At 55.0% G+C, this 24168-nt stretch overlaps 5 protein-coding genes across 5 annotated transcripts; 3 read left to right on the top strand and 2 right to left on the bottom strand.

The window, feature by feature from the left end:
* Positions 1-356: 356 nt before the first annotated feature.
* Positions 357-2866, top strand: CkaCkLH20_04635 (uncharacterized protein; the record flags this gene model as incomplete). Its single annotated transcript, XM_038887354.1, has 5 exons — positions 357-849; positions 985-1779; positions 1826-1965; positions 2013-2606; positions 2657-2866. 5 exons carry the CDS (start codon positions 357-359, stop codon positions 2864-2866), a joined length of 2232 nt encoding a protein of 743 aa, XP_038747520.1.
* A 469-nt stretch (positions 2867-3335) lies between these two features.
* CkaCkLH20_04634 (uncharacterized protein) lies at positions 3336-6737 on the bottom strand (the record flags this gene model as incomplete). The annotated part of the gene is made up of 2 exons (XM_038887353.1): positions 3336-3986; positions 6690-6737. The coding sequence occupies 2 exons, from the start codon at positions 6735-6737 to the stop codon at positions 3336-3338; spliced, it is 699 nt and encodes a 232-aa protein (XP_038747519.1).
* Positions 6738-8192: 1455 nt separating this feature from the next.
* Positions 8193-9566, bottom strand: CkaCkLH20_04633 (nucleotide sugar dehydrogenase; the record flags this gene model as incomplete). The annotated part of the gene is made up of 1 exon (XM_038887352.1): positions 8193-9566. The coding sequence occupies one exon, from the start codon at positions 9564-9566 to the stop codon at positions 8193-8195; it is 1374 nt and encodes a 457-aa protein (XP_038747518.1).
* A 5191-nt stretch (positions 9567-14757) lies between these two features.
* Positions 14758-16447, top strand: CkaCkLH20_04632 (polysaccharide deacetylase; the record flags this gene model as incomplete). The annotated part of the gene is made up of 5 exons (XM_038887351.1): positions 14758-14969; positions 15037-15101; positions 15153-16017; positions 16085-16252; positions 16387-16447. The coding sequence occupies 5 exons, from the start codon at positions 14758-14760 to the stop codon at positions 16445-16447; spliced, it is 1371 nt and encodes a 456-aa protein (XP_038747517.1).
* Positions 16448-21792: 5345 nt separating this feature from the next.
* Positions 21793-23889, top strand: CkaCkLH20_04631 (chitin synthase; the record flags this gene model as incomplete). Its single annotated transcript, XM_038887350.1, has 3 exons — positions 21793-21963; positions 22011-23588; positions 23665-23889. The coding sequence occupies 3 exons, from the start codon at positions 21793-21795 to the stop codon at positions 23887-23889; spliced, it is 1974 nt and encodes a 657-aa protein (XP_038747516.1).
* Between the last annotated feature and the right edge of the window lie 279 nt (positions 23890-24168).

Below are 24168 nucleotides of genomic sequence, written 5' to 3'. Positions count from 1 at the left end.
CTCCTCGAGGAAAAGCTAATACTTGACAAGGCAGCTTGCTTTCCCCCATCATCAAACTTGATGTCGTAGCGATCGAATTGCGTCTCGGACTTTGCGATTGCTAATACCTTACCTTACCTGTACGCGCCGGCAAGCTTGACGTGCTTTCTTATCTGTCGCCCTGCACTACGCCTGTCGACTCCTATTACGCATCAATTACGAGGCCTGCAAGCTACTGAGCGTCCTCTGCTTCTCTCGACAGTAATTGGAGGGAATCCTATCGGCGTACAGCTCCTCAGTGCTACCTCGCCTCGCCCAAACCGATCGGCCGATACATACTGAATACCTCATAATACGAAGACCAATCCGTCGCCAACATGTCGCTCTTTGGATCATCACCACCGGCCGAAACGCCCTCACAAACTTCCGCCGCCCCCTCGCGATCTCTCTTTGACGAAGAGCCCATGTCCAAGTCCGGTTCCAATTCCTTGTTTACCGACGACGACTTCGCCGGCGCTCAAGGCTCGCCCTGGGACATGCCCACCCCGAGAAAGCAGCAATCCCGTGCCGACATGATCCGCAACCTGCTCCCGGCCTCCGACGTGCCCGACGCCTACATCGAGACCTTCGATACCGTCGTGCGCGAGGATGGCAGCGGAGGGCGCGTTCACGCTGGCGGCATAGCCAAGCTGTTCGCTGCGGCGCGCCTCGGAGCTGACCAGCAGGCGCAGATCATGTCCATGGTTGTGCCGGCTGCAGGTGGCGACATTGCTGTCGGACGCGGCGAGTTCAACGTCCTGCTTGCTCTCATCGCCTTGGCTCAGGAAAACGAGACAATCAGCCTCGACACTGTTGATGAACGACGAAGAAGTAAGTCTTGCCCATCAATTCTCTCGTTCCATCTATCCATGACGATACTCGGCCCCTGTTCGCCGAGCTATCGACTATCGACTTATCAGTGCGCAATCTGTGGGGTTCTCTGCTAATTGCCAATACACTAACCAGACCTTCCACTACCCAAGCTGGCCGGCCTGACTGCTGCTCCGGTGATGCCTCCCGTCTCCGAGCTTCCTCCCGCCAACCCTCCTCAGGCTTCCCAGACGCACACCCCCGAACCTCCTGCATCGCCGCCGAAGCCAAGCACCCTGCGCCGACCCCCGATGGACTTCCCCGAATCCGACGATCCATGGAACTCCCCCGACGTACACAAGGGCCATGCCCATGCCGCCGTTGAGTCTCCCAGCAGAACCAACGGCGCCAGCCCACAGCGCCCGGCCGCCAACGGCAACGGACATAGCAATGGTGGTTTTGGCACCTCCCCGAGTACTGCCATTGCTGGTCGCACCATGTCATCCTACACCGCTGGCAGCGCTGCCTCCGACACGGGTTCTGGCCGTCAGAATGTGAACACTGGCACATCGCCCGGTGGCTGGGGCGGTTATTTCGATGGCAACACTTCCGGCGGCGGCTTCAACGAACCCACCCCGAACCCGGTCACCAGTCCTTTCGGCAGTGCTGGCGGCGGGCGGGAGCCGACTGGGAACTCCCCAAGCGTGCCTACTCTGAGGAATTCTACAAGTGGACGCACGGGAAGCAGCGTCGAGGAGAGCATTGTCGTCAACCTGATGCCAGAGAAGGAGGGTCTGTTTATGTTCCAGCACCACAACTACGAGGTCGCAAGTATGCGTCGCGGCAGCAAGGTCATTCGCCGCTACAGTGACTTCGTATGGCTTCTGGACTGCTTGCACAAGCGGTATCCTTTCAGGGTGCTGCCTCTGCTGCCGCCGAAGCGCGTTGCTGGTAAGTGGTCATCTTGACATATTCCAGCTATCGCTAACAAGCATAGTCAACGGCAATCACCTCTCCAATGACGGCGCATTCATCGAGAAGCGTCGCCGAGGCCTGGCAAGATTCCTCAATGCCCTCATTCGCCACCCCGTGCTCAGCCAAGAGCAACTCATCATCATGTTCCTCACTGTGCCAACTGTAAGTCAGGACCATAAACCGACAGCGCCTTACACTGACAGATCCAGGAACTCTCCGTGTGGCGCAAGCAGGCCACAATCTCTGTGCAAGACGAGTTCAATGGCCGGGTTCTCCCGCCTGGACTCGAAGACTCGCTGCCACCTACCCTCGAGGCCTTGTTCGACAAGACTCGCTCTGGTGTGCGGCGTTCGGCCGAGATATACATTAACGTGTGCAACATCATGGATCGCCTTGTGAAGCGCACTGAGGGTGTGGCTGCTGACCATGCTCGCATCGCCTTGTCTCTTGCGTCCCTGACCGAGACGAGTGCCGACACGTACGCTACCGATACCAACGAGGTGCCCCTGCTCAATGACGGCCTGAACTCCATGAGTAGGCATCTGAGGACTGGTCAGAGTTTGATGGAAGATGAGAGCAAGGCCTGGGACGCGGGCGTGTTGGAGGACTTGAAGCGCCAGAGGGATGCCCTTGTCAGTGTTCGCGAACTTTTCGACCGAAGAGAGCGTCTCGATAAGGACAATATCCCGTACCTCGAGAGGAGGATCCAGACGAACGAGACGAAGCTTGCCAACCTCCGCAGCAAACCCGAAGGTATGGTCAAGCCCGGTGAGATCGAGAAGGTGGTGGAGGCCATCATCAAGGTATGTCAAGGTTCCCCTGTCTTCCCCACACCAGGACTGACAAGTCGCAGGACAAGGAATCCATCGTTAGCCAACACAACCGCTCCATCTTCGTCAAGGAGTGCATCCGCGACGAGCTCATCTACTTCCAAACCACCCAATTCCACATCTCCCGCTGGAACCAGGACTGGGCCCAGGAGCGCGTCAAGTACTCGGAGATGCTGGCCGATAATTGGCGCCGTCTCCTTGACGAGCTCGAAGGCATGCCTCTCGGCGACTAAGCTCGTGTCATCACATTTTTTTCTTTCCTGGCCGACTTTGCATATCAGCGATACTCACCCTCTGGCGTTCCGGTCTTTCTCTCCATCCGCCAGATCTGTTCAACACCTTCGTTGACTGTCAGCGGCAGTCCTTGGTCTTGTACGAAATTGTGTTGTTTCTTAGCGCAATGTTCCCAAAACATGATGTACTTTTTAGAGCAGGGAGACGTTGCCGAATACCCTTTGGTTACGCAAGTTGCTTAATACATGGTTCTTAATCTCTGTACCGTGCTGGGGGCGTTATCGTTCGGCTTTCTTGCGATGAATTTAGTAATCAGGAAGCACATAATCTTGGAAGCCATATCACATGTAAGACGCAAGAATGTAGCGAACAAGTTCAGCAGTAGGCCACGAGCGGGCACCATTCTCGGATCATTCGTCCTCGTTCGTTGCTGTCAACGTCCGTCCTCCTTGGAGTATTCCTCCTATCTCAAACAGTAATAAGCGCCCGGCCCATTCCACCACCCATGCCACCGGAACCATCGTTGTCGGGCTCCGGGGTTCGGCGGCGGCGGGCGGCGGGCTCCTCGTACAGGTCGTCCTCGTCCCCCTCGTCGTCTTCATCTTCCTCGTCGTCGTCGTCCATATCCTCGCCCCAGCCGACAAAGAGCGTGTTCTTCTCCTTCTTGGGCTTCTTGCTCTTCTTCTCCTGCTTGTTGGAGACGGGGGTGTGGATGCGGGCGGCGGCAGCGGCGGCAGCGGCGGGCTTTTTCGGGGTCACTGACTTGGTGACCCGGCCAGTCGCGGTGCCGGAGCCTTTGTACTTGGGGCCACGGGCGACAGGTGTGGTCGTGCGGGTCTTCGAGTTCTTGCCCGTCTTCTTTCCCTTGGTATCATATGATTGCTCATTGTGCCGACCGCACACCATAAACCGGCCGTTGCCGGCTCGGACAAATTCTCCGGGTGGGCGGCAGTGGCGGCCCCGGGAGCAGAAGCGATAGCCTTGGCATTCGGGATCACCCCGTACGCCTTCGTAGCACAGACGTACGGGGTCGTCGTCATCGTAGTTGGCCCGATAGCAGTCATCGTGTTTACGGCGAATGGGCTTGCCGTTCTTATCGACCTTCTTGGCCTTTTTATGCTGTATGGAATCGGTTAGCTGGGTGTGGAGAGGATGATGCTTGATGATGGTTATCGAAAAGGGGGAGGGGGGATGATGGAGGATCTAATATATTGACTTGGTGATGGGATTTTGTGAAGGCAGAGAGAAACTTGAAGAAGACCAACACAAGGCCCCTCGTGATCATGGAGCAAGATGAAGAAGAGAGAGCAAAGGATTACTTACAGGCATTGTGACGGTACCTGGAGCTGATTGTTCGATCTTTTCTTCGATGGTTTGATGTGACTTGACGCAATGAGAGTCCTTGTCTACCTTGTGGTGAGGTAGTGTCTCTCGCCGAGTCTGAAAGGGAAAAAGGAAACCTCAGAATGTCTTCAAAACAAAAGATCTTTTTATACCTGAGTTTCATGGAGCTTCACGACTAATCAAGGTCAGGGCTGAGGGCTTCACGACACGGTTGAGGGCCCACTAGAGACGGGGAGAGATCATTCACCCATGGGATGAAGACGTGGGAAGGACTGGAAGGCACCGAGCGGCTGTGCTTGAGATGGTCCGGAAGGTTCTTTCGTTGTGTTGAGAGGTCTGGTGATGATGAAAGCCCCGCCGGGGAGACAGGTACACCTCGGTCATCATGAGATGAGGATGTATGAAGCAAGCCTGCCCAGCGCCCTGGTTTGCAAGCTGGGGGAGGTTGTCTCATGGAGTTGAGAAGTTTCATGGGTCTAAATTACTGAACAAATAATGCACATGTTCAATCTTACACCACCCACATGCGGGAACGTAAAAAAGATAGAGGTCACATGTGTTCTTCAGAAATCTGTTTGTGTGTTGACTTGAGGGATGGAAAGTGCTCGCCATATCAACTTCGAAGATGTTGGGAGTTGGCTATGAAGCGAGGAGTCAAGACATGTTATGACCAAGGAGGATTTCAGAAGTAGACTGGAGTGTTTGGAGAAGCTTGCAAGATGCTCCAGCTATATTGGACATAGAGATGCATGAGCTTGAGAAACCCATGGAGACATTAAGAAGTAACCGTAGCTCTCATTCAAGAAAACACCAAATGCTCACAGCCCGAGCCATAGTATTCACCCGGTCGTGGCAGCATGTGGAAAATTGACAAAGGTTGGTCTGTCTGGCTGATCTGTGTAGAGATTGAGACCGGGTGAGCGAGTGAGCATGCGAAGTAGCTGCATTGGAGCCTTGGATGCTATCGATGGCCTCATAGGTGAGTTGACAAGACGCTTGAAGGTAGGTACACATGAAACCTTACCCTGGATACTCGACAATTCGTGGTTCTCTGGAATCTAGCATCTCTAGTTCTCGTCACTACCCTTCAGGTATTGCCTCTAGTCATGCGAGATTCTCTACATCACTTGGCTCCATGGTTTTGACCATGAGAAACCAGAGCCCTTTTGGACTGGTGGCCCTAGACATCTATGCACCAATGGGTGGCCCCGTTCAACACCTGAACTATTATGAGCTGCCACCTCTATTATATAAGACGCCTAGTCAAAGCATCTTAATATGTCAATCCAAGTAGAGAAGATTGATCGGCTTTATGACGGCTGCGGCGATACGCCAAGAGCTTGTGGTCTCGACTCGCTTGGAACTGCTTCTCGCGTCATTGGGTGAAGCCAAGAGGACCCGTCAGACGATGGCGTTTCTTGGAAGCTAAAAGCCGTGCCAGATGACGAGGACTTGATGCAGACGCCCTGTTACTATGCCAGCCTTACGAATACCCCGAAATAGCTGGCTTGGCTACTGACGACACTGACACGTGGAGCAAGTCAACGCTTTTGACTGTCAACTTGTGGCTTCAACACAGGAAAGGCGGGGTTTCTTGTAAGTTACTTAAGGGACTAGACATCAAGTTTCTCACTACAATGGCGAAGCTATTCAAGCCAAACAAGTCGTCATAATGCTGAGCCGATGATCGTTGACTTCCTCTCCTACTGGAATCTTGGTGATCTTTCAGCTCGCTACTTGTGTAGTTGAAACCCCATTTCGACAGCAGAGCGGAGTTTGAGATCTTCTGGGGCACTTCTGGCAAGGTGCATCTTATAATAAAAGCATGGAGTATTGAAAAGCGACATAAGCTCACTGAAGTTATCACCAAGCAACAAATACGGTACAGGTAAGCTCTGATTGTGTTCTCATCATGCGTCCTCTTTGTCATTACAATTATGTTACCACAAGCTCTCGTCTAACATCAGAGAAATACTGGTGATGGCGACAGTTTGAAAAGATCGGCAAGGAAATATCTAAATCAACTCCAGCAACTTCCCCAATCTGGTCTTCCCCGGACGGGATGCGCGCCCTCCGAAGCCACCGGCCCGACACATGCAGCAATGACACCGCGGATCCAGAAATCTCATGAATCTTGGCAAAGAGGACACATCATCGGCGGGCTCCGCGATGACCGTGAAGCCGGTCACGACATCCACATCACCGCCTTCCACCGGTATCCCGTAGTAAGGCGGCATTGGTCGTGGACAAGTCGTGGAAACTCGATGCGGTCTCGTTGGCCGACTGAGAGAAAAGCGCCCAGAAGCCACCATGCAGTCAGATGTGAGGATGTGTCTGATCAGCTGGATCATCGTTCCCTCCACCATTACGAGAAGAGAAACCGAGACTCGATCAAGCCCGCGGTCCGCGGCACGACGATTCCGGTTACCTCCCGCCGGGCCTCCGCGACACGTGAAGTATAAGTCACCGAGCACGTACGTCGACGTTCTTTCCCTTCTCAGTCACTGGAGCATCTTCTGAGACCATTAGAGGTAGTCCAAGTCCGAATCGGGAATGATGTGGCGGCTCCCGACAACAGTATCCGCCAACATTCCAGTCGCTTAAACCTCGTGTGCTCGTCAAACCCTCCCATCTTCTAGACTTTCGGACCAGTCTCCTGCTCAACGGAATTTCTCTCACCGCCCCTCACACCATCTTCGCCCAGCTTCGCTCCGTCTTTTGTCCATTTTTCGTACCATTTCCTCGCATTATCCCGTGTTGTTCTCACTTGCATCTATCACAGAACTATTGCGACGACCGTCACACCGAAAGCAACCCAGGAAGCAACCCTCTTATCTCGCAACCGGCATGACGGTCGACTGTAAACGGCAAGGCTAGCCAGCCAACCCCGGCCCGACGCCGATGCCTCGCAGATCATTAATAGATAACAAATGCAGCGCGATATGAATCAGGAACCAGACCGCCGCAGACGACTTTCAGAATTGATAACGGATCGATCAATCCAGGCGACTTGCATGAACGACAAAGAAAGACGAATGGACATGGAGGGGTATGCCGACTGTATATCAACCACCGCGTTTCTCGGCCGCCGCACCTCAGTTAGTTCTGACCACCTTCCCAAACGCCTCACAGAGACTATCGACGATTATGGAGAACCCGGAACCTCGGCACCGTTCGCGACAGTCGCGCATCGTATTTCAAGGACGGACTGTGAGAACTAGTTGGCTGAAGAGGCGTAGGGCATGGGCGATGTGCCGACTTTCCCGGAGCGCCCCATTTGGATGACAGCCCGGACAGGATACTAAAAGAGGCTTTGCCCAACGTTGTTTGGCCTCGACGAGGTCGACAAGAACATTTGCGACTGAGATGAGGGATGCGACGAGCGACATAGACACGATTGGAAATAGGGCATAACCGACCATCAGCGATACAACGAAGACCGGCAGCTTCATCGGGAGCTAAATGACGCCCTCAATGACGCCAACGACGTACGAAATTCGCCGCGACACGCACGATTTTACGGGTTGACATAGGTCTCGTGGGGGACAATTGGGAATGCCTCCTTTTGGTTTCCATTGACACGGGGACTTTCACGATCACGACGGAGCAAACTGATTTGAACTCATGAATCAAAATTAGGAACGAAGTCCCGAAAATATGTATGCGCATCTATCTCCAAGGCCGTCAATGCTCATCCTAATTGATCTCGTCAATACGCATTAGTCGACCTTTTTTCTACCAAACATATCCATGACACCGGCCGATGAGAGAAAACTGAGAAAGAGAAGCAAGGAAAGCTCCGAGATTACATCCGTGGTCGTCCGTTTGTTTCGTCCAACCTGGTTGCTTGCTTCCATATACACCTTTTGGCAAACAACCCAACAAGAGGCAAGCGACGGAAACCGGTGGAAACCTATTGAAGGGGAAAAGGACAATCGTGAAAACATGAGAAGGGCAGCCGCAAACCTCGGCCTCGTAGCCTTAGTTGCACCACATCTCAACCCGGGTGCTTTCCAGTCGGTTCAACACCTCGAAGTCCAGTCCCGTTTGCCGGAAGGCAACGATGATCATGTCGAAGCGTTGCTCCAGCGACTTCGCATTCCACCCCTCGACGTCGTCTAGGCGAGCGATCTGGGGCACCGCCTCTTGTTTGACGAGAGGATCGGCCCAGCAAACATCGACCTTCTCAGACAACACGAGGCTCTTCGCGAGCTCGAGGCCGGGAGAGTTTGCCAGATGAGACTGGCCCTTCTTGAAGCCCATGCCGACGACGAGGACGCTCGGGCGCAACTTCTCTGCACACAAAGTCTCAACAGCGCGCTGAGCAATGGCTGATGGGCGGGCGCGCATCCTTTCTGTGGCGTGCTGCAAAAGAGGGAACTGGTTGTTGGAGAGAAGGTAGTACGGGTTGACGGGAATGCAGTGACCACCGACACCAAGGCTGGGCGTGAACGGCATGTATCCGAAAGGCTTGGTCGCCGCCGCACCGGACACTTCGTAGGGGTCGACTCCGTGTCCGAGACAGGCATCGGCCATCTCGTTGGCGAAGGCAATGCACATCATGCGTTGGCAGTTCTCGTAGAGTTTTGTCATCTCAGCAACCTCGGGCCGCGACACGGGCACGACATTGTCGAAGACCTGGGAGTACAGACGGACAATCGCATTCAGAGAGCCGGGAACCATGTCATCCAGGCCGGAGACGATCTTGGGAATGGCGTGGGCGGGAGGCTCGACTCGGCCGGGGTCAACACGCTCGGGAGACATGCCGGCGAAGAAGTGACGCTCCTTCGCAAGGGGCCCGAGAAGCTCCCTGGTCATCCCGACGGCAACAGACGACTCGACGACAACTACTGAACCGGCACGAGCGTACGTCGCAACATTCTTGAGAGCGGACCGCAGGAAAGAGGTGTCTACGGTGTTGTCTGGGCGAAGGAGGGTAGGGACCGAGATGAGGAAGTGCGTGGCCGCGCCCATATCGCTGGGCTTGCTGGTGAACTTGGCCTTGCTGTCCGGACCAAATTCCTTCTCGAGGCTCTGGACTCGCGCCTCAGACACGTCGAAACCGAGAACATTGTACTTGCGAGCGAAGTTGCCGACAAGGTGTTCTCCAACGTATCCGACCCCAATGACGGCAACCAGGGGTTCCGCCTCGAGGTCAATGGAGCTGGCAACAGTTGCAAGCTCCTCGTCCGACTCACAAACCTCTGTAGGAGGAGTGATCGGGTAGTATCCGTCGTGAGAGAATTCCCAAGGCTTCTGAAGGTCCTTGGGAGACTCTGGGGAGTTGAAGGGGAATGCATCTCGGCAGGTCGGAGACCGCTCCGGAGTGTCGGGTGTAAGAAGTTGGGAGTCCATTACGACGATGAGGGGGTATCAAACGAACGATGGGTGGTTGCAGGGAGAAACGATTGGCGAAGAAGAACTATGATGGAGGAAGGTATCTTTGATATCTTCTTCTTGAAAGTCAACTATACTGCCAAGTAGGCTAGGGGGCTCAAAGAGGGAAGAGACGCGCGCGACGGGAAGAAAGAGAGCTCGTTGGAAGGAACAAAGACGGAGTTAATAAGAGATGCCAACTAAGGCACTGACATATGTGATGGGCAAGCAACAAGAGGAGACAGCCCACTCACGTCGGCCCTGCCCCTGGCGTCAGCGCCTCGAGGTTGCCCAGACTCTGGACTGGCGGCAGCCTTTCCATGCCAGCCGTGTGCAGAAAGCAAAGATTGAGACATGGACATGGCATCAAACTGGATGCCGCCGGGCCTAATCGGGATCCACGTTTGCACCACGACAGCAGCATGGACGCCATGGTGACCACGGTGGTGGTGACTCTGCGACTGAGGCTCCAGGCCGGCGGCAGGCGGCTGGGATGGCGACGGGGCCGTGGACAGATCAAAGTCGGGAAGAAAAGACGAAGACGAGATGATAGTTTCAGGTCCAGGCTAGCTTCCGGGCAGACCAGACTTGGAATCGAACAGACGACCATCAGCAATAGTCTGTCCAAAAACAGTCCATGGCAAGCGGCCTGAAGGTGGCTGAAGGGCGAGAAGAGAGAGGCCCACCCCCAAAGCGCAACCACAAACCACCACCACCAGAGGCGCGCTTCGGCAAGACGACGCTGCACGGAGAAGGAAACAGTAGCGCAATATGGCATCAGCAAAACGAGAATGGCAAAATATCTGCACCGGCCGGAATCCAGAACAACACCAGAAGGCACACTCGAATGGCCCGGTCAGGTTACTCCTCAGCAAGAACATCCTCCAGCGGGATCGCCAAGCTGGCAAGCCCGGATGCATGAAGCAGGCAAAGACACTCATCTCCCCTGCTTGCTCATCGTACTTTCGCCGAGGGCTTCTCCGACGCTTGATGTCATGCAGAAAAGCCCTTGTCGTTCTTGCTGAGGACCTTTTTTTACTCTTGGAAAAGGTTGCCTGCCCGGCTGACTGGGAGGCGTGTTATTTCTCGGAACTCTGAGAGGTTCGCGCGGAGTTTGAGGGTGATATCCGCTGCAAGGCAATATACAAGGTCGTAAGCGGCGGGCAGAGTGCTGGATCGAGATGAATCGACAAAGACCGGAGGATACCCTAGGGTTACCTTCGCATCTCGAGGCCGAGGGGCGCTTTCTTAGCCACCAATCTTGGAACCGACGATCACCTTCTGGCCGGCCAATTTGAACTTGGCTTGATCTTGAGGGAGAATTTTCACTCCTCAACCGGCGCGAATTCTTGGAGGCCTTGGAAGACTTCTTCGACGGAAAGCTTGCGAGGTATCAGCAAGGGGGCGTAGTCTGAGAGGGGGTGAAGCAGTGGGGGTCCAGGATCAACCCTGGTACATACCAGCTGAGCTGGTACGTATGCAACTCTTGAGGTCGCGGAAGCTATCGTCTTGGCAGAGGAATTCGCGAAGTTGTTATGGGACGAGGTTTTTTGTCGAAGCGCAGCAGAAGAAAGGACCGCAAGTCGGAAGGGGTTGTGATGGGATGATTGGCGCGAAGAACGAGACGATGGAGGGTGAGAACGGACGGAGGCACGGAAGTTTCGTTCAGTGAAGTCAGGTCGAGCGAGCTTTGGGTCGGTCGGGTCAGTGTCAGCTCCTCATGGTCATGGTCAAGATGTATGCATATGCACATGTCATGCATATGCAACACCGACGAACGGACGCCGATGCGGACCCGGAGACTCCACCCCCGCTCGATGCAAGTCTCAGTCCGTGCGGCGGCAGACCTGTTAATTGCATTCGCATAAAGGTGGGTAGCATTGCGTTTAGGCGGGGTTCTTCGCCTCGTCTTTTCTTCTTCTTCCTCTTCCTTTTCTTCTGCATCGACTTCACTTCATCTCACACACCCCCTCCATTACAACCACCCTTCCACCTCCGTCATCAATATCCCTGCCACAATCGCCCCCGGCTTTTTAGTCAAGGGTGCGAGTCCATCAAAGGCTTTCCGGTCCGTCCTCCACGATCCCGCCCCCGTCTACGCTGCTCCGTACTCCGTACGAGCCATACCGATCCAACCTCGCAAGCCACACTTTGCCCCTTGCACGGAGCGGCATACACGTGGTGGGGAGGGCGCCAATCGCCGGCGGTTTCTTTCAGGCGCGTCTGGCTGCCCTTCTTGTTTCCTCTCAAGCTCTTTCAGGACGGCCAAGTAGCAAAACGGTCACCAAGATCTCCTTCATCTTATCGGCCCCGGGACCGGCGCGACGCCACAGGGGAAAACTGTTATGCATACGCGGCCTTTTACTTAGCACACCATCTCATCATCTCGGATGATCAAGCCACAGCGGTTGGGCCCAGCCCGTCTAGCTGTGGTGTTCGGTGTTTCCTGAAGCCAGAAGCTGGCTCGAGCAGATGTCGTGGCATCACGCTTCATCCAAACAAGCAAATATGCTGCTCGAAATGGAATGGAAGGCCCTGGGCTGAAGAGCGGAATACCGCAGCGACCGGAATAGCATCAAATTTCGATCAGCTGGTTTGATCAACCGCAGGTTCCCTCGATACGGGCCTCGAATACTAAGAAAACATTTCACCAGCGACAGTAGGTGGCGAAAAACGGCGACCAGCGCCGGCGACGGCGACTTTGGGTCAAACCCCGACGACGAGAACGATTCCCGTTCTCACACCGCGAGACTGCATCACTTGCCGGCCTGTCTTGGAGATACCACAGTCGCAACGCTCACAGACGAGGCGCACTACTACCAGGCCACCAGTACGTGCACGGGATCAGCTTTTCTGCGGCGTGAAGGCATCTCTGAGCACTCCAAGAATCGAACTCGCCCATTTTGTCAGTGTGTGCCCTCGACCATGGCATGATTGGTGGGACTTTCTGCCATCATTGCGAGTTGGCGAACCACAGGTTGAGAAACCGAGGCCTCCGCACTGGTGCCATCTGCACAACGAATGCGAGATGCAATACAATTTTTAGAAATGCACAGCAACGTCGAGCGCCGAGTTCAGGTATTGGAGCCGCAGCCCTGCCAAGTTGTGCCAACAATGCAGAGAAGACGAGGTGCATCTCACTCGTTGTATGGGAGGGCCAGTACAATTGGCCCGAGCCATCATCGCACCGCTTCAGTCTCATGACTTGTGCTTCCTCGGCTTTTGGTAATACGAGGAAGCCGAGTCCACGAGGCTGCAGTTGTTTACTCGAGCTTTTCCATTTTGCCCTGGCTTGTCCAACACCAATGATCTCAATCTCCCGACGGGTGCCAGTGAGCAATTTCCGCCCAGGTCTGAGAAAATCAGTCGATGGGAAGCCCAAAGAAGAGCTTGCGTGCGGGGAGAAGGATCAGATGCTGACAGCATGAAGAACACTGGAGCACATGACGACGTTGTTTCGTGAGCCAGTTCCTCGTTTCCTTGGTATACAGAGGTCGATGAAGGTCCAATTAGGCTACCGAAGAACACGGTGAAGCATCGAGGTCGAGAAACAGTGGTTGCGCCATTGTGACACCCGGGAAAAACACGACCTCGAGTCCAACGGGTTGTTTTAGCCTCAAAATATGTAGGCGGCGCCGATAGTCGGCGTTCCCATCCTCCACTCCGTTACCAGATCCTCGGAGTCGAAAGGGACGGGCGCATCCGATGGATAACCGACGCAGTCCAACAAGCCCGAAGAAACACAAACATCTCAGCTCGGCGCCTTTGTTGGACTACTCGCCATCTGATCTCCCTTGATCGGCAACAATCATTCGCATTGATAACAGTTAAGACAAAGATGGTGTCGACAAACTCCAGCCTCAGATGCACATTTCGACCTCCATCAACCCCCCCCAATTTATCGATCTTGCTAGACACAATGCGGGGCAGCCAAACACCGGCAAAACCATTCAGGGTGAAGGGGGTCTCTTTGAGATGCCTGTACAAACACGCACTTGTCTGTCCTCGAGCCCAAGAGGCCCCCGGCCCCTCCCGCTAGGCCTGTCCTGGCTACGCTCGGATAACTGAATGTGATAACGACAAGGGTGAACATTTCGAAGCCAGGGGTTCTCGAAGCTCATCCACCCGGCCAACAGCCGGTTACATCCCAATTGCTGGTTATGATCTTCCTCTGGGTATCCCCTTGCTCCATCAGAAGTTGCAAGCACATCATTAATCAATCATTCAGGGCAGTATACGGGCAGCCGCCGCAGATCATCGTCGTGGCTGGTTGACCTGCTGGGCGAGCTGGGCAACCTGGGGGAACACCACCAGCATGCTCGCTCAGCTTCTGCAAGCCTGCAAGGGCCCAATTTGTCTTGTCTCACTCAGCCCATCCTATATTGACTGAAAATTTTTCTTTCCTTTGCTCGTTAGCCTGCCAACGCACACTTGGCTCTCCTGCAGTTGGGCTCGTACTAAGTATATGTGCGGACCCTAGCCTTTAGTCGGGCAAGTCGGGGTCGGGGCCATGGTCGGGAGGATCCTCATATGGTCTCCTCTGCTGTCCGATCAATGGTTGGAGCGTCTCGGTCCCGTACGGCTCTCGGCTTTGTGACTTCGTGTGGCCATCTGCTGATAGCCCAGTCCGATGATGACGGCCATTTCACGACGTTCCTGATGCCGGCCCCGGATATTCGGATCCAACAACGTGGTCATCAACGCAACACATGGTCGTAATGCTGGACAATGGAGCCTTGGTACACAACTCAGAGGGGCATTGCCTCGTATCGCGACAGTCAAGAGGCGCCAGCCTTCCTTTGGTAACTGCCGTCCGTCCCGTCTGACTCAATTGCTAGCCCAGAGACTTGTATTATATGCATATGGTCAGCGCCATGAAGCCAGCTGCCAAGTGGTGCACCTCCATCACACCGCAAGCCCTCTCTGCCTCTTTATTGCCCATTCTGAAGTGCTGGCCTCAAGTCGGCGTCCTTGGCAAGATCAGACCGATACATTGAGCCTCGAAGTGTGTGGTTGAAGAGAACAATTGTCGTTTTCGAACACATCTTGTAAATACCGCCCTTCGCCGTCCTTGTGCCGTCCCGGAACTCTGTTCCCCATCTCGCCCGCAGCTTCGATCGACCCGAATCATACCCTCTTTGCATCACGAACTGCCTCATATCATCTAGCCATGCATGCGCTACTGTCTCTTGTCCTCTCGGGGGCCGCCATGGCCGCCACTCTCAACAACAACCCGCTGAGGAAGCGCGCCGAGTGCGGGCCCGGAATTGGGTCCTGCGCCCCGGGAGCGTGTTGTAGTGACGCCGGCTGGTGTGGAACGACGGAAGAATATTGCGGCGGCTCGCAATGCCAGCTCGAATACAGCGACTCTTGCGATACCTTGTAAGTTGGATTGAAACGTTGGACGGCGTCTGGAATATGCCGCAGGCTGCTAACGCGGCCTTGACAGTTTTCCGCCTCCGGGCGCTAGTACGGAGAGCATTTCCCGACCCCTTGTGGGATCCGTGCCTTATGGTGTGTTCATCTGCTTATGCATCGTGGAACGGATCTAACACGCACAACTAGGCTCAATCATCACGACTTGTGCCAACCGCGGGGACTTGGCATTGACCTTTGACGACGGCCCGTACATCTACACCTCTCAATTGCTCGACATCCTCGAGAGCCAGAACGTTACCGCCACCTTCTTCGTCGCGGGTAACAATATTGGCAAGAAACCGATAGATGATGAGACCAACCCATGGCCTGCCATTCTTCGTCGGATGTACTCTCTCGGGCATCACATCGCAAGCCATACCTGGACCCACCGCAACTTGAACGAGGTCAACAGCACCATCCAGAGGACCGAGATCATCTACAATGAGATGGCTTTCCGAAATCTGTTTGGCTGGATCCCGACCTACATGCGTCCGCCGTTTCTGGAGTGCAACTCCGGCTCTGGCTGCCTGGGGCTGATGAGGACTCTTGGATACCATGTTATCAACGTCAACGTCGACACCAAGGACTACGAGAATGACACACCGGAGTTGATTCAGACTAGCAAGGACCGCTTCTCCAATGGCGTCTCGACAAACGCGGCCGCCAACAGCTACATTGAACTCTCCCATGATGTCCACTATCAGACCGTGGTCAACCTGACTCAGTTCATGATTGACACCGCCAAGGCGCGTGGCTACCGTCTGGTGACTGTAGGCGAGTGCCTTAATGATCCCAAGGAGAACTGGTACCGGTCCGCCGGTGGCGCTCTCACGACCACCGCCACTCGTGCCGCGTCACAAACCAGGCCTCCGGTGACCTCAACTCGAGTCTCGACTTCTTCCGTTCCTACAGCTTCAGGCAACGTATCACCAGACCAATCTTGCGGTAGCACCAGCGGTTACACGTGCCTCAACTCCGTGTTCGGGAACTGCTGCTCGTACTATGGATTCTGGTAAGGTTCCCGGGAGATCCTTAACGCAATGAAGAACACGGCTGACGATAATTCCCCCCTTACACAGCGGCTCCAGCATGACATACTGCGGAACCGGCTGCCAATCGGGCTTCGGGTCCTGCGCGCCGGCGTCGTCCGACATCAGCGACACGACCAACGGCCTTTGCGGCAGCGAGTACAATGCAACTTGCAAGAACAACGGTGAAAAGACGTGCTGTTCTCAATATGGCTACTGGTACGTTGTTGCCCTTTACCCTCGTGCCCCCAAATTGCCCGTCCCACGCGTCCCACGGGCATCAGCTCCACGGATATTGTCCATCCGGCGGCGATGATATGGAAAAAATCGAAATACTAACAGGAATGTAACAGCGGTAACAGCGACACGCACTGCGGAGCGGGCTGCCAGTCGCTTTTCGGCACCTGCAACTGATCGGGTCATGCCTGTAGTGCAGCATGTATTGCGGCCTGCGCTTAATCATGAGGCTGGGCGGGATACTTTGCACGACATGGTCGATCCTCGGAGAACCCTCCTCGCCTTCCGGGATCATTGCAAATCATCTCATCTATAATCTGTCACGCAAGAATGACAGCGAACATGAGGGGCAAAGTCGAAGAATCTTGATTAATTATGTTTTGTTTTTTTCGGGCAGGCGGGTAACAGAACCGTTAGCATCCCATCGTGCGTCCGTCTAACGGCAGCCAAGTCGGCGTCGGACGCACGCACTGCGGCCTACTGTTCTGCCACCTACCTCTACGATATATACGGCCGAGAAGGATACAGCTGAGGATGCGACTCAAGTGCGGCAAAAGCGCTTGAAAATAGTTTAATGATAACACCTAATCGAGAGCGTTTGTGTCTCACGCTTCTTTGCGACATCTCAACGGCCGGTCTCGTGCTGGCTGATGCTTGTCTTTGTCTCTGTTTCTCCGCCATCCGCAGCCAGGCCAGGCCTCAACCCCTCCCATGTCTTGGGTCGCAGGCTACCACAACGGTTTATTCTTCGTGGTTACCTTCCGTATACGAGGAGTTCCGAGATGTCTCGCGTGTGACATCGCCGAAACGTAATCGACGAGGGCATTTTCGCGATGATTTCAAGAACCACGATGCCCATATGACGGTGGCACGGTGGACGGCAGAACATGCCCCGAATGGCATGGAGCGTGTATTCTTTCCATCGACGAGTACGTGGGGTGCTCTCTCTACTCTGAGACGACGTATGGCGAGCTTTCGCCCAGACCCAGACCCCAGCGATCTTCGATGATTGGAAGGGGTGCCTACCGACCCTCGTCTTCGGCTTGCCAAGGCCAAGACTCGGGAAAGGACTCTTCCAAGACTCTACCCGAGCTTCATAGCTTACGTGGGCATTGGATGGCATGAGAATGGCATACGCAGTCAGCAAAGAAGCGAAGAACGCCAAAAAAGCTTGCCCACACGCACAACGGCGAAGTTATTACTCGAATGGGAGAAATGGCTGGAGAGAACGGGATCCCTGTGCGACATGCGAGCCTGTGAATACTTGGGCAAATGCTAAGGTGACGCACCAGACTGCCACTGTCGACGCTCAGACTCACGACCAAACCTTCAATCAGTTCTGAGTCTCAACGTTCTAGTGTTCGGTTTCTACTATTTCTTGAGAGCTTGAACTGCTGGACTGATCACGCCAGGCCGTGTTCTTTTGGCCCGACGGCTGCCAAGACTGACGGGTCGCCTAGCTGGAAGCTAGTGCCGCCCAGCGAACAGGCAGCGCCATTTTATTTTAAGGACCGTACTAACACAAGCTGTCATTCGATCTTCGAGCGGTCCGGTATTGGGATGCGCACACAAGTTCGGGATTAAACTAATCCCGTGCGTGCTCGGCTGGGAAGATGTGCTCGAACTGGGGGCGAAAGAGACGTGCCACACCGTAGCATTTCGTGGGGGAAATTCGATAGTGGCTCGACCAGCAGATGACTGCAGCGAATACCATGGTGAAGTCAGGCAGTTGTAAGGCGAAAAGGAGCGCAACGTGTTAAAGGCTAAGGATGGGTGAGGTACGGTGCATACACGAAAGCCACCTATTCTTGTGCCATTCTGTGTCTCCCGGGCGAAATGCGTTTCCTTCCCTAGCGCCGTTTCTTTCTCTTTCTCCATCTCACCTTAACCTCCTCTCGACGAGTCGAGTCGTCGAATGATCCCCGATTCCCCTAGCCCCCGACCCCAGAGGTGCCAAGAGTGCGTAACCTTGGAAAACAAGGCCCCGGCTACTGCAGGAACTGGGATGCCGCGTGCCTAGCGCGGCGCCAACCTCTCATCGGGGTCTGAAGTGGGGCCGCTTCCGCCGCCGCCGCTAAGGCTCCTTGACCCCACCCCTCCGAGTCCCCCGACCCCCGGCGACATACTATCGGGGTAAACGGTTATATGCATAGTGGAAAAGGTTCCTCCATCGGGGATTATAAGGTAACGGTTAACAGGGAGGGGCGTGAACTTCTCTTCCCGCTCCTTCGTCCTTCGTCCCACCGCCGCCACCCTCTCACACATCATCCTCACCCCTCCTCCATCAGCTCTTCTGCTCGCTCTCTCGTTTCTCACCTATTCTCATCGCCAACGACCATGCAAGCCTCTTCCGCATCTCGTTTCCGCCCCGCTTTCCAAATCTCACCCTCCCACACGGACGACAATCCGCCTCATGCCATCATCCAGTCACACACTTTCGTCCGGGCTGAAAAGCTGGGTCCTGGGGATTGACGCCTGTGATGCAACTCACCTTCTCCTCCTTACCCATGAAGCACGGCGCATACATCGATGGTGTGATGGCACATCGACGCCACAACCATTGCTTCTTGCGCCGCTGGCAGCCCAGAAAGGAGAGGACAGCCACCGAATCGACCGCGAGCTCAAAGCGCATACCGCTGGAACCTCTTGGCTTACCGGCAAACGTCCATTGTGTGGGAGAGGGACCGGGAGAACAGAAGCTTCCATCATGGAAGCAAGCTCCCCTACCCAGGCTCTCCTTGTTGCTACTACCCAGGGGCGCTGCAATGAACCGCAGAAGAAAGTATTTCTCAGGTTTGATTTCCCAAAGCAGACGCAAGGACACGAATGAGGATATTGTCAAAAAGAAGGGTCTTCTTGGCAAGTTTGTCCCTCGTCTGCGTATGAACATTGTTTTTCTGGTCTCGCCGCTTAGCCCCGATGATTCCAGACAAACGTTAATGAGGTTGATATTGCAGTAGGACAGACGAGCCGCGCCCTACTTGGAGTCTTAGTCAAGAAGAGCATGGCAAGTGAGTCAACACGACCGATTCAGCCCGTCATCCCGTCCCATCCAATCGTCCGAAGTGCCTTACAGACGTCCAAGAACCACAGGCGCAGCTCTGGCAGCATTGGCTCGATCCCACAGACATTAGGCCGCGCCGCCATATGCTGGCATCATGTACGATGTGCACGACGTCGTTCGCCCGGAGCTTTCGGTCAGTGTCCGCGTACAGACACAGCTAGAACGAAGATGCACGCATGCCGTGAGGTACCCAGTCAACGCAGAATCGTGTGTGCCTGAACGAAGGCGTCGCCGGCGGCGGCGGACCTGCCTTGCCCTGGCACCGCTGAAGCCTGTTCTGCCTCTCACCGGGGAGCCCAGAATTCAAGCTTACTTGCGTGTGGAGGTCATACATCTGCATGGGCAGCTCACCTACCACCTCTCTTCGTGCCCACTCTTGCAGCTCGCGAACCCATCGAGACGGCCTTGGCGCGCCGGGGTTGGTCTGATTTGATTCGATTTACAGCTCACTGCTGCAGCAACCAGAATGTCGACTTTTTTTCCCTTTCTTTCCTCGCCTCTTCGACTTCTAATTGTCTCCGCAGGGCATAGTCCTGTCTTGTTCTCGGTAAGAGGTTGGTTGGTTTTGTCTCTGAGTAGAGCAACGGGGTCTCAAGGCAATCAAGACCCCAACCCCGGCAAGATGCTTAACCCAACCAAACCCAGCCAACGCTCCCTCGCATCGAATCCATCTGCGGCTCTTTTGTTTCTTTCGCCCCCCAAGTTCTCGAAAGCGAAGATCATCCGCGAACACGGGGGCCAAGAGCACAAGAAGGCTTTTGTGGCATGTCTTGTGGCCCTCCAAACCCTTCGATCGCACCCAAAATATCTCTCGTAGCTGCACGTAGGCTGCACTTCACGACCACACAAGCAGCGGTGTCCTGAAGTTGAAACTGACGTGTATATTGGAGCAGGGGGGCGTCAGCGGAGAGCATCATCGCGCTAAAGTTGTTAGGGCCGGATCATCACCAATCGACCAGCTCAACCCCCCGGTCCAGAAGACGACGTTTCTTCCCCTTGTCCAGCTTAGCGAGCGGCTCCCGCCTTGGATGTCGCACCGGCCGTGCATGTCTGCTGCGCCAACTTTGAGCGCCTCTTATTTTTGGTGTGTGTGTGTGCCTGTGCGGTGCTGTTTTCTTTTTGTTCCGAATTTTGATGCTCGCCGTGGTTTTCTTCCGCTTCCACGCCATACCCAAATGTCGCCGTTGGGAGACGCCACATATCCTCTCGGACTCGGCCGATCCCTATTCTGGACGTCCTGTGGGCGAATTGGTCCTTTTCCAATATCACGCACAATGCAGAGCGACCCTCTCTGTACTGGCTGAATCCTGGTCCACCTGATGATGGCGATCATGGCGTCTCTCGGATTCAAGCGAATCTGCCGGGCATCATCAGCGGCGGCAACAGTAGTAGCAACGGCAACAGGAGAATGATCACACACACACAAATAGAGAGAAAGAGGTTTATACGACCTTCAGCCAAGACGACCCGGCGTAGGACCCAGGGGGCGTCCTGGGTGAACCGTCAAACCAGACAGACGTACTCCGTACGTACCGTACCGCTGGCTGTCCATCCAACCATCCACCTGCAGCAGCCGCAGTGCTTCTGCTGAAGCCTTTTCTTTTTGGACATGGATATGGGATGGCATGGTTGTCTCATCTCCACCACCCAACCGCACGTTTGGTGGGAAACATCGTTGGATGGCTTGATCCCCTTGCAAGCTCCCAATGGCGTTTGATGGACGGTCCGTACCCCGTGGCCGGGCCAAGTGGACATGATCGAACCTGCTTGCCTGCTTGTTGCTCTTTGAGTTCTTGCTTGCGATTGCTCAGCTGACGCTAGATTTGGCATCGTTGTCGCCATGCCCGAATCTGTATTCCGTTCGGCCCAGCCCAGAAAGCTCTCCTGCACTCAGGCAATAGTCCGTAATGCGAGACATCATCACCTGTCGTTCAGAAAGCAAGTCAATGTCAGTTCTTCTCCTAGCTCGGGGGAGGACCCTGGACAGTCCATGCCCACACCCCCAAGCGGCGAACTGGCCGCTGCCACCACTCTGCCACGAGTGTGAGTAGAGCTTTGATTCCGAACCCAGACAGCTGGTCGGGTCAACCGCCTCGTGAGGCTAGCCCAAGTCGAGGGAGTCCAGGTCCGCAGTGCTGATGCTACCCTCTTTTACCCCATGGTGGCCCTCTTTTTTTTTCTATCCTGTCGTCCCATCCGCAGGAATATAGATCCCCCCTCCACTCTCAACCTTCACCCTCTTTCTCTCTTCGGCAGGAACTTTGTCTGTTGCCTCCGGCAGTCACTACACTCGTTTTGTTGTTGGACTTAGCCAGGATCTTGATTAGATCCTTGACTTCCCCGTCGTCTGTCGTCTCTCGCTCCTAGCTTGATAGTCCACCCGTCTCGCCGTCCTCGAGAACTTCGTAGGGAACTTCATTCCTCTTCAACACCATCCGTATACTCCGTCAACATCAACATGCGGACCGCTCCCTCTCCTCCTCTCCCTCCACCGCCTCCCATGGCGGACAGGAGCCGTCCTCCCATGGTTCCCTCAGGCCCCTCGGGATCAACTACACCGGCTCGCAGCCAACGTAGCTTGTCTATCCCGAGGCCTTTCAACCCGTCCCGAGTCCAGTCACAAGGCTCTGTAAGTCGATATAGCCTCAACCAGCATAGTCAATGCTAACCGTTTAGTCTGTTGTTGGCTTCACCACCGATGACCTTCCTTTCGGTCAGCGCACACCCGGCTCCATGGGCCATCGCTCATGGCAGTCTCGCGGCGGAGAGTCTGCGGCATCTTTCGTGTCGTCCGTACAGCAAGAGGAGGCCAAGGCCAGGTGGGATTCAGACGCGGAGCTCAAGCTCGTGTCCAAGTCTCTGCTCAGATTCCAGAAGTGGTGTCTTCTCATCGGCCTGCTCTGCATCAACGCCGCTCTCATCTACGTGTCGTTCACCTACCATGTCGCCCACTACTTCTTCATCGTCCTTCTCAGCTCGAACACGGTCCTCCAATTCATCATGATCGTCTTCATCCTCGGCCACTTCCTCTTCAAGAACATCTTCTTCTGCTTCCGCCGCAAGGAGAATGTACCTGAGACACCCGAGCGCATGGTCATGCTTCTGCCCTGCTACAACGAGACCTTCGACGAGCTGACCCGATCCCTCGACTCCCTGGTTGCCCAGAAGAACATTGACGAGCACCCGCGCATGATCTTCATCGTTGTCGACGGCAACGTCAAGGGCCCCGGCATGGAAAAGACGACGCAAGAGTACCTCCTTCAGGATATTCTCGAGCCGGGCCCAACACGCTTCTTCGAGAACGGCTACCGCGCGCGCGACGGTCTTTTCATGCCCACCAAGATCCAGACCGGCTACTACAAGGGTCTCCCCTACATCTTCGTCGGCAAGCGATACAACCAAGGCAAGCGCGACAGCTTGTGCTTCGCCCGCTCATTCTTGTACCACTTCCACAAGCGCTCCGTCAACATTATGACCATGTTCAACAACGATCTTTTCGAGCACGTCGGCAATGCCTTCGTCGCCCAGGGCCTGGAGAACATCGAGTACCTCGTCGGTATGGACGCTGACACCGTCTTCGATGAGTTCTGCGTCTGGGAGATGTTGAGAGAGATCCGCAAGAACCCCAAGCTCGTCGGTGTCTGCGGACACGTCTGTGTCGATTACGATGGTAAGAACTGGGGTCTCTGGTCGTTGTACCAGTCCGTCGAGTACTCGCAGACACAAGGTCTTCGTCGCATGTTCCAGTCTCGCATCACCGGCAAGGTCAACTGTCTCCCTGGATGCTGTCAGCTCATCAAGATCGACGAGGCCACGTTTGGTGACGAGGTCCTCCGCCAGCGCTTCGGATACTGCCCTAAGCCCAACGATCTCATGACCCAGCACATCATGGGCAACTACTCCGAGGACTCCATCCACGCCAGCATCATCTTCTCCCTCTTCCCCCAGCGCCAGACTGCCCAGGCTCTCCGCGCCAAGGCCTTCACCATTGTCCCGCAGGACTGGAAGGTCTTCCTGTCGCAGCGCAAACGTTGGGCCCTCGGATCCATCTCCAACGAGTTCGTCATGATCTTCCGCCCTGGTATCATTCCCATCGAGCGTCTTCAGTCCATCATCGCCGTCTGCACCTGGTTCATCACTCCGTTCATCATGGCCGCCGTCATTGCCTTGATCATCATTCTCTGCAAACGTGGTGACGAGCTCGTCCGCGACCCGGTTTTCATGTCTCTCTTTGGCCTCCTCTTGGTCCGATACGTAAGTTTCCCCTCACGGATCCTCCCTGCCGCGGGGTCCATCGCTCGATTGAAACATGGCTGATGATGTGTCGCAGATCTACTCTTTCTGCATCGGCTTCTGGCTCCCGAGAAACATGCTCGAGCGCTTCCAGTACTTTGTCGGATACTTCTTCCATCTCTGCACGTCGCCGTTCCTGAACATGATCATTCTCGCATACTCTCTCATTTACTCCGACGACTTCAAGTGGGGTAAGACTCGCGAAGTCATCAAAGGCGACGACGAGAAGACCGACGCCGAGGGTGGCCGCGGCACTCATTAAACGAGAAGAAACGATCAGGCTTGCCAGCTCACCTCACGGGATCACGGGTCGGGTTCAGCTCACTCATTCTGCGCCGCCGCCCGGTCCGGGTTAGGCTGGGTACGGCCCTGCCGAATCGCGGGGTCCCCCAATCCCACCCGCCGAGACAAGCTTCTCGCCTGATCTTTTCATCCTTTCTTTTTACTTGTCGATATCATTCACGTGGCGTTTTTGCAACCTGTTTGTAGGGCTGAAAATGGGACTATTAGAACTCGTCGAACGCTGACGATTGGGAGGGTG

This window comes from Colletotrichum karsti (assembly GCF_011947395.1).
Source record: "Colletotrichum karsti strain CkLH20 chromosome Unknown Scaffold12, whole genome shotgun sequence".
In the NCBI taxonomy this organism is placed as follows: Eukaryota; Fungi; Ascomycota; class Sordariomycetes; order Glomerellales; family Glomerellaceae; genus Colletotrichum; species Colletotrichum karsti.
The sequence above is the reverse complement of the archived record's forward strand: the minus strand, read 5'-3'. Positions and strand labels throughout refer to the sequence as shown.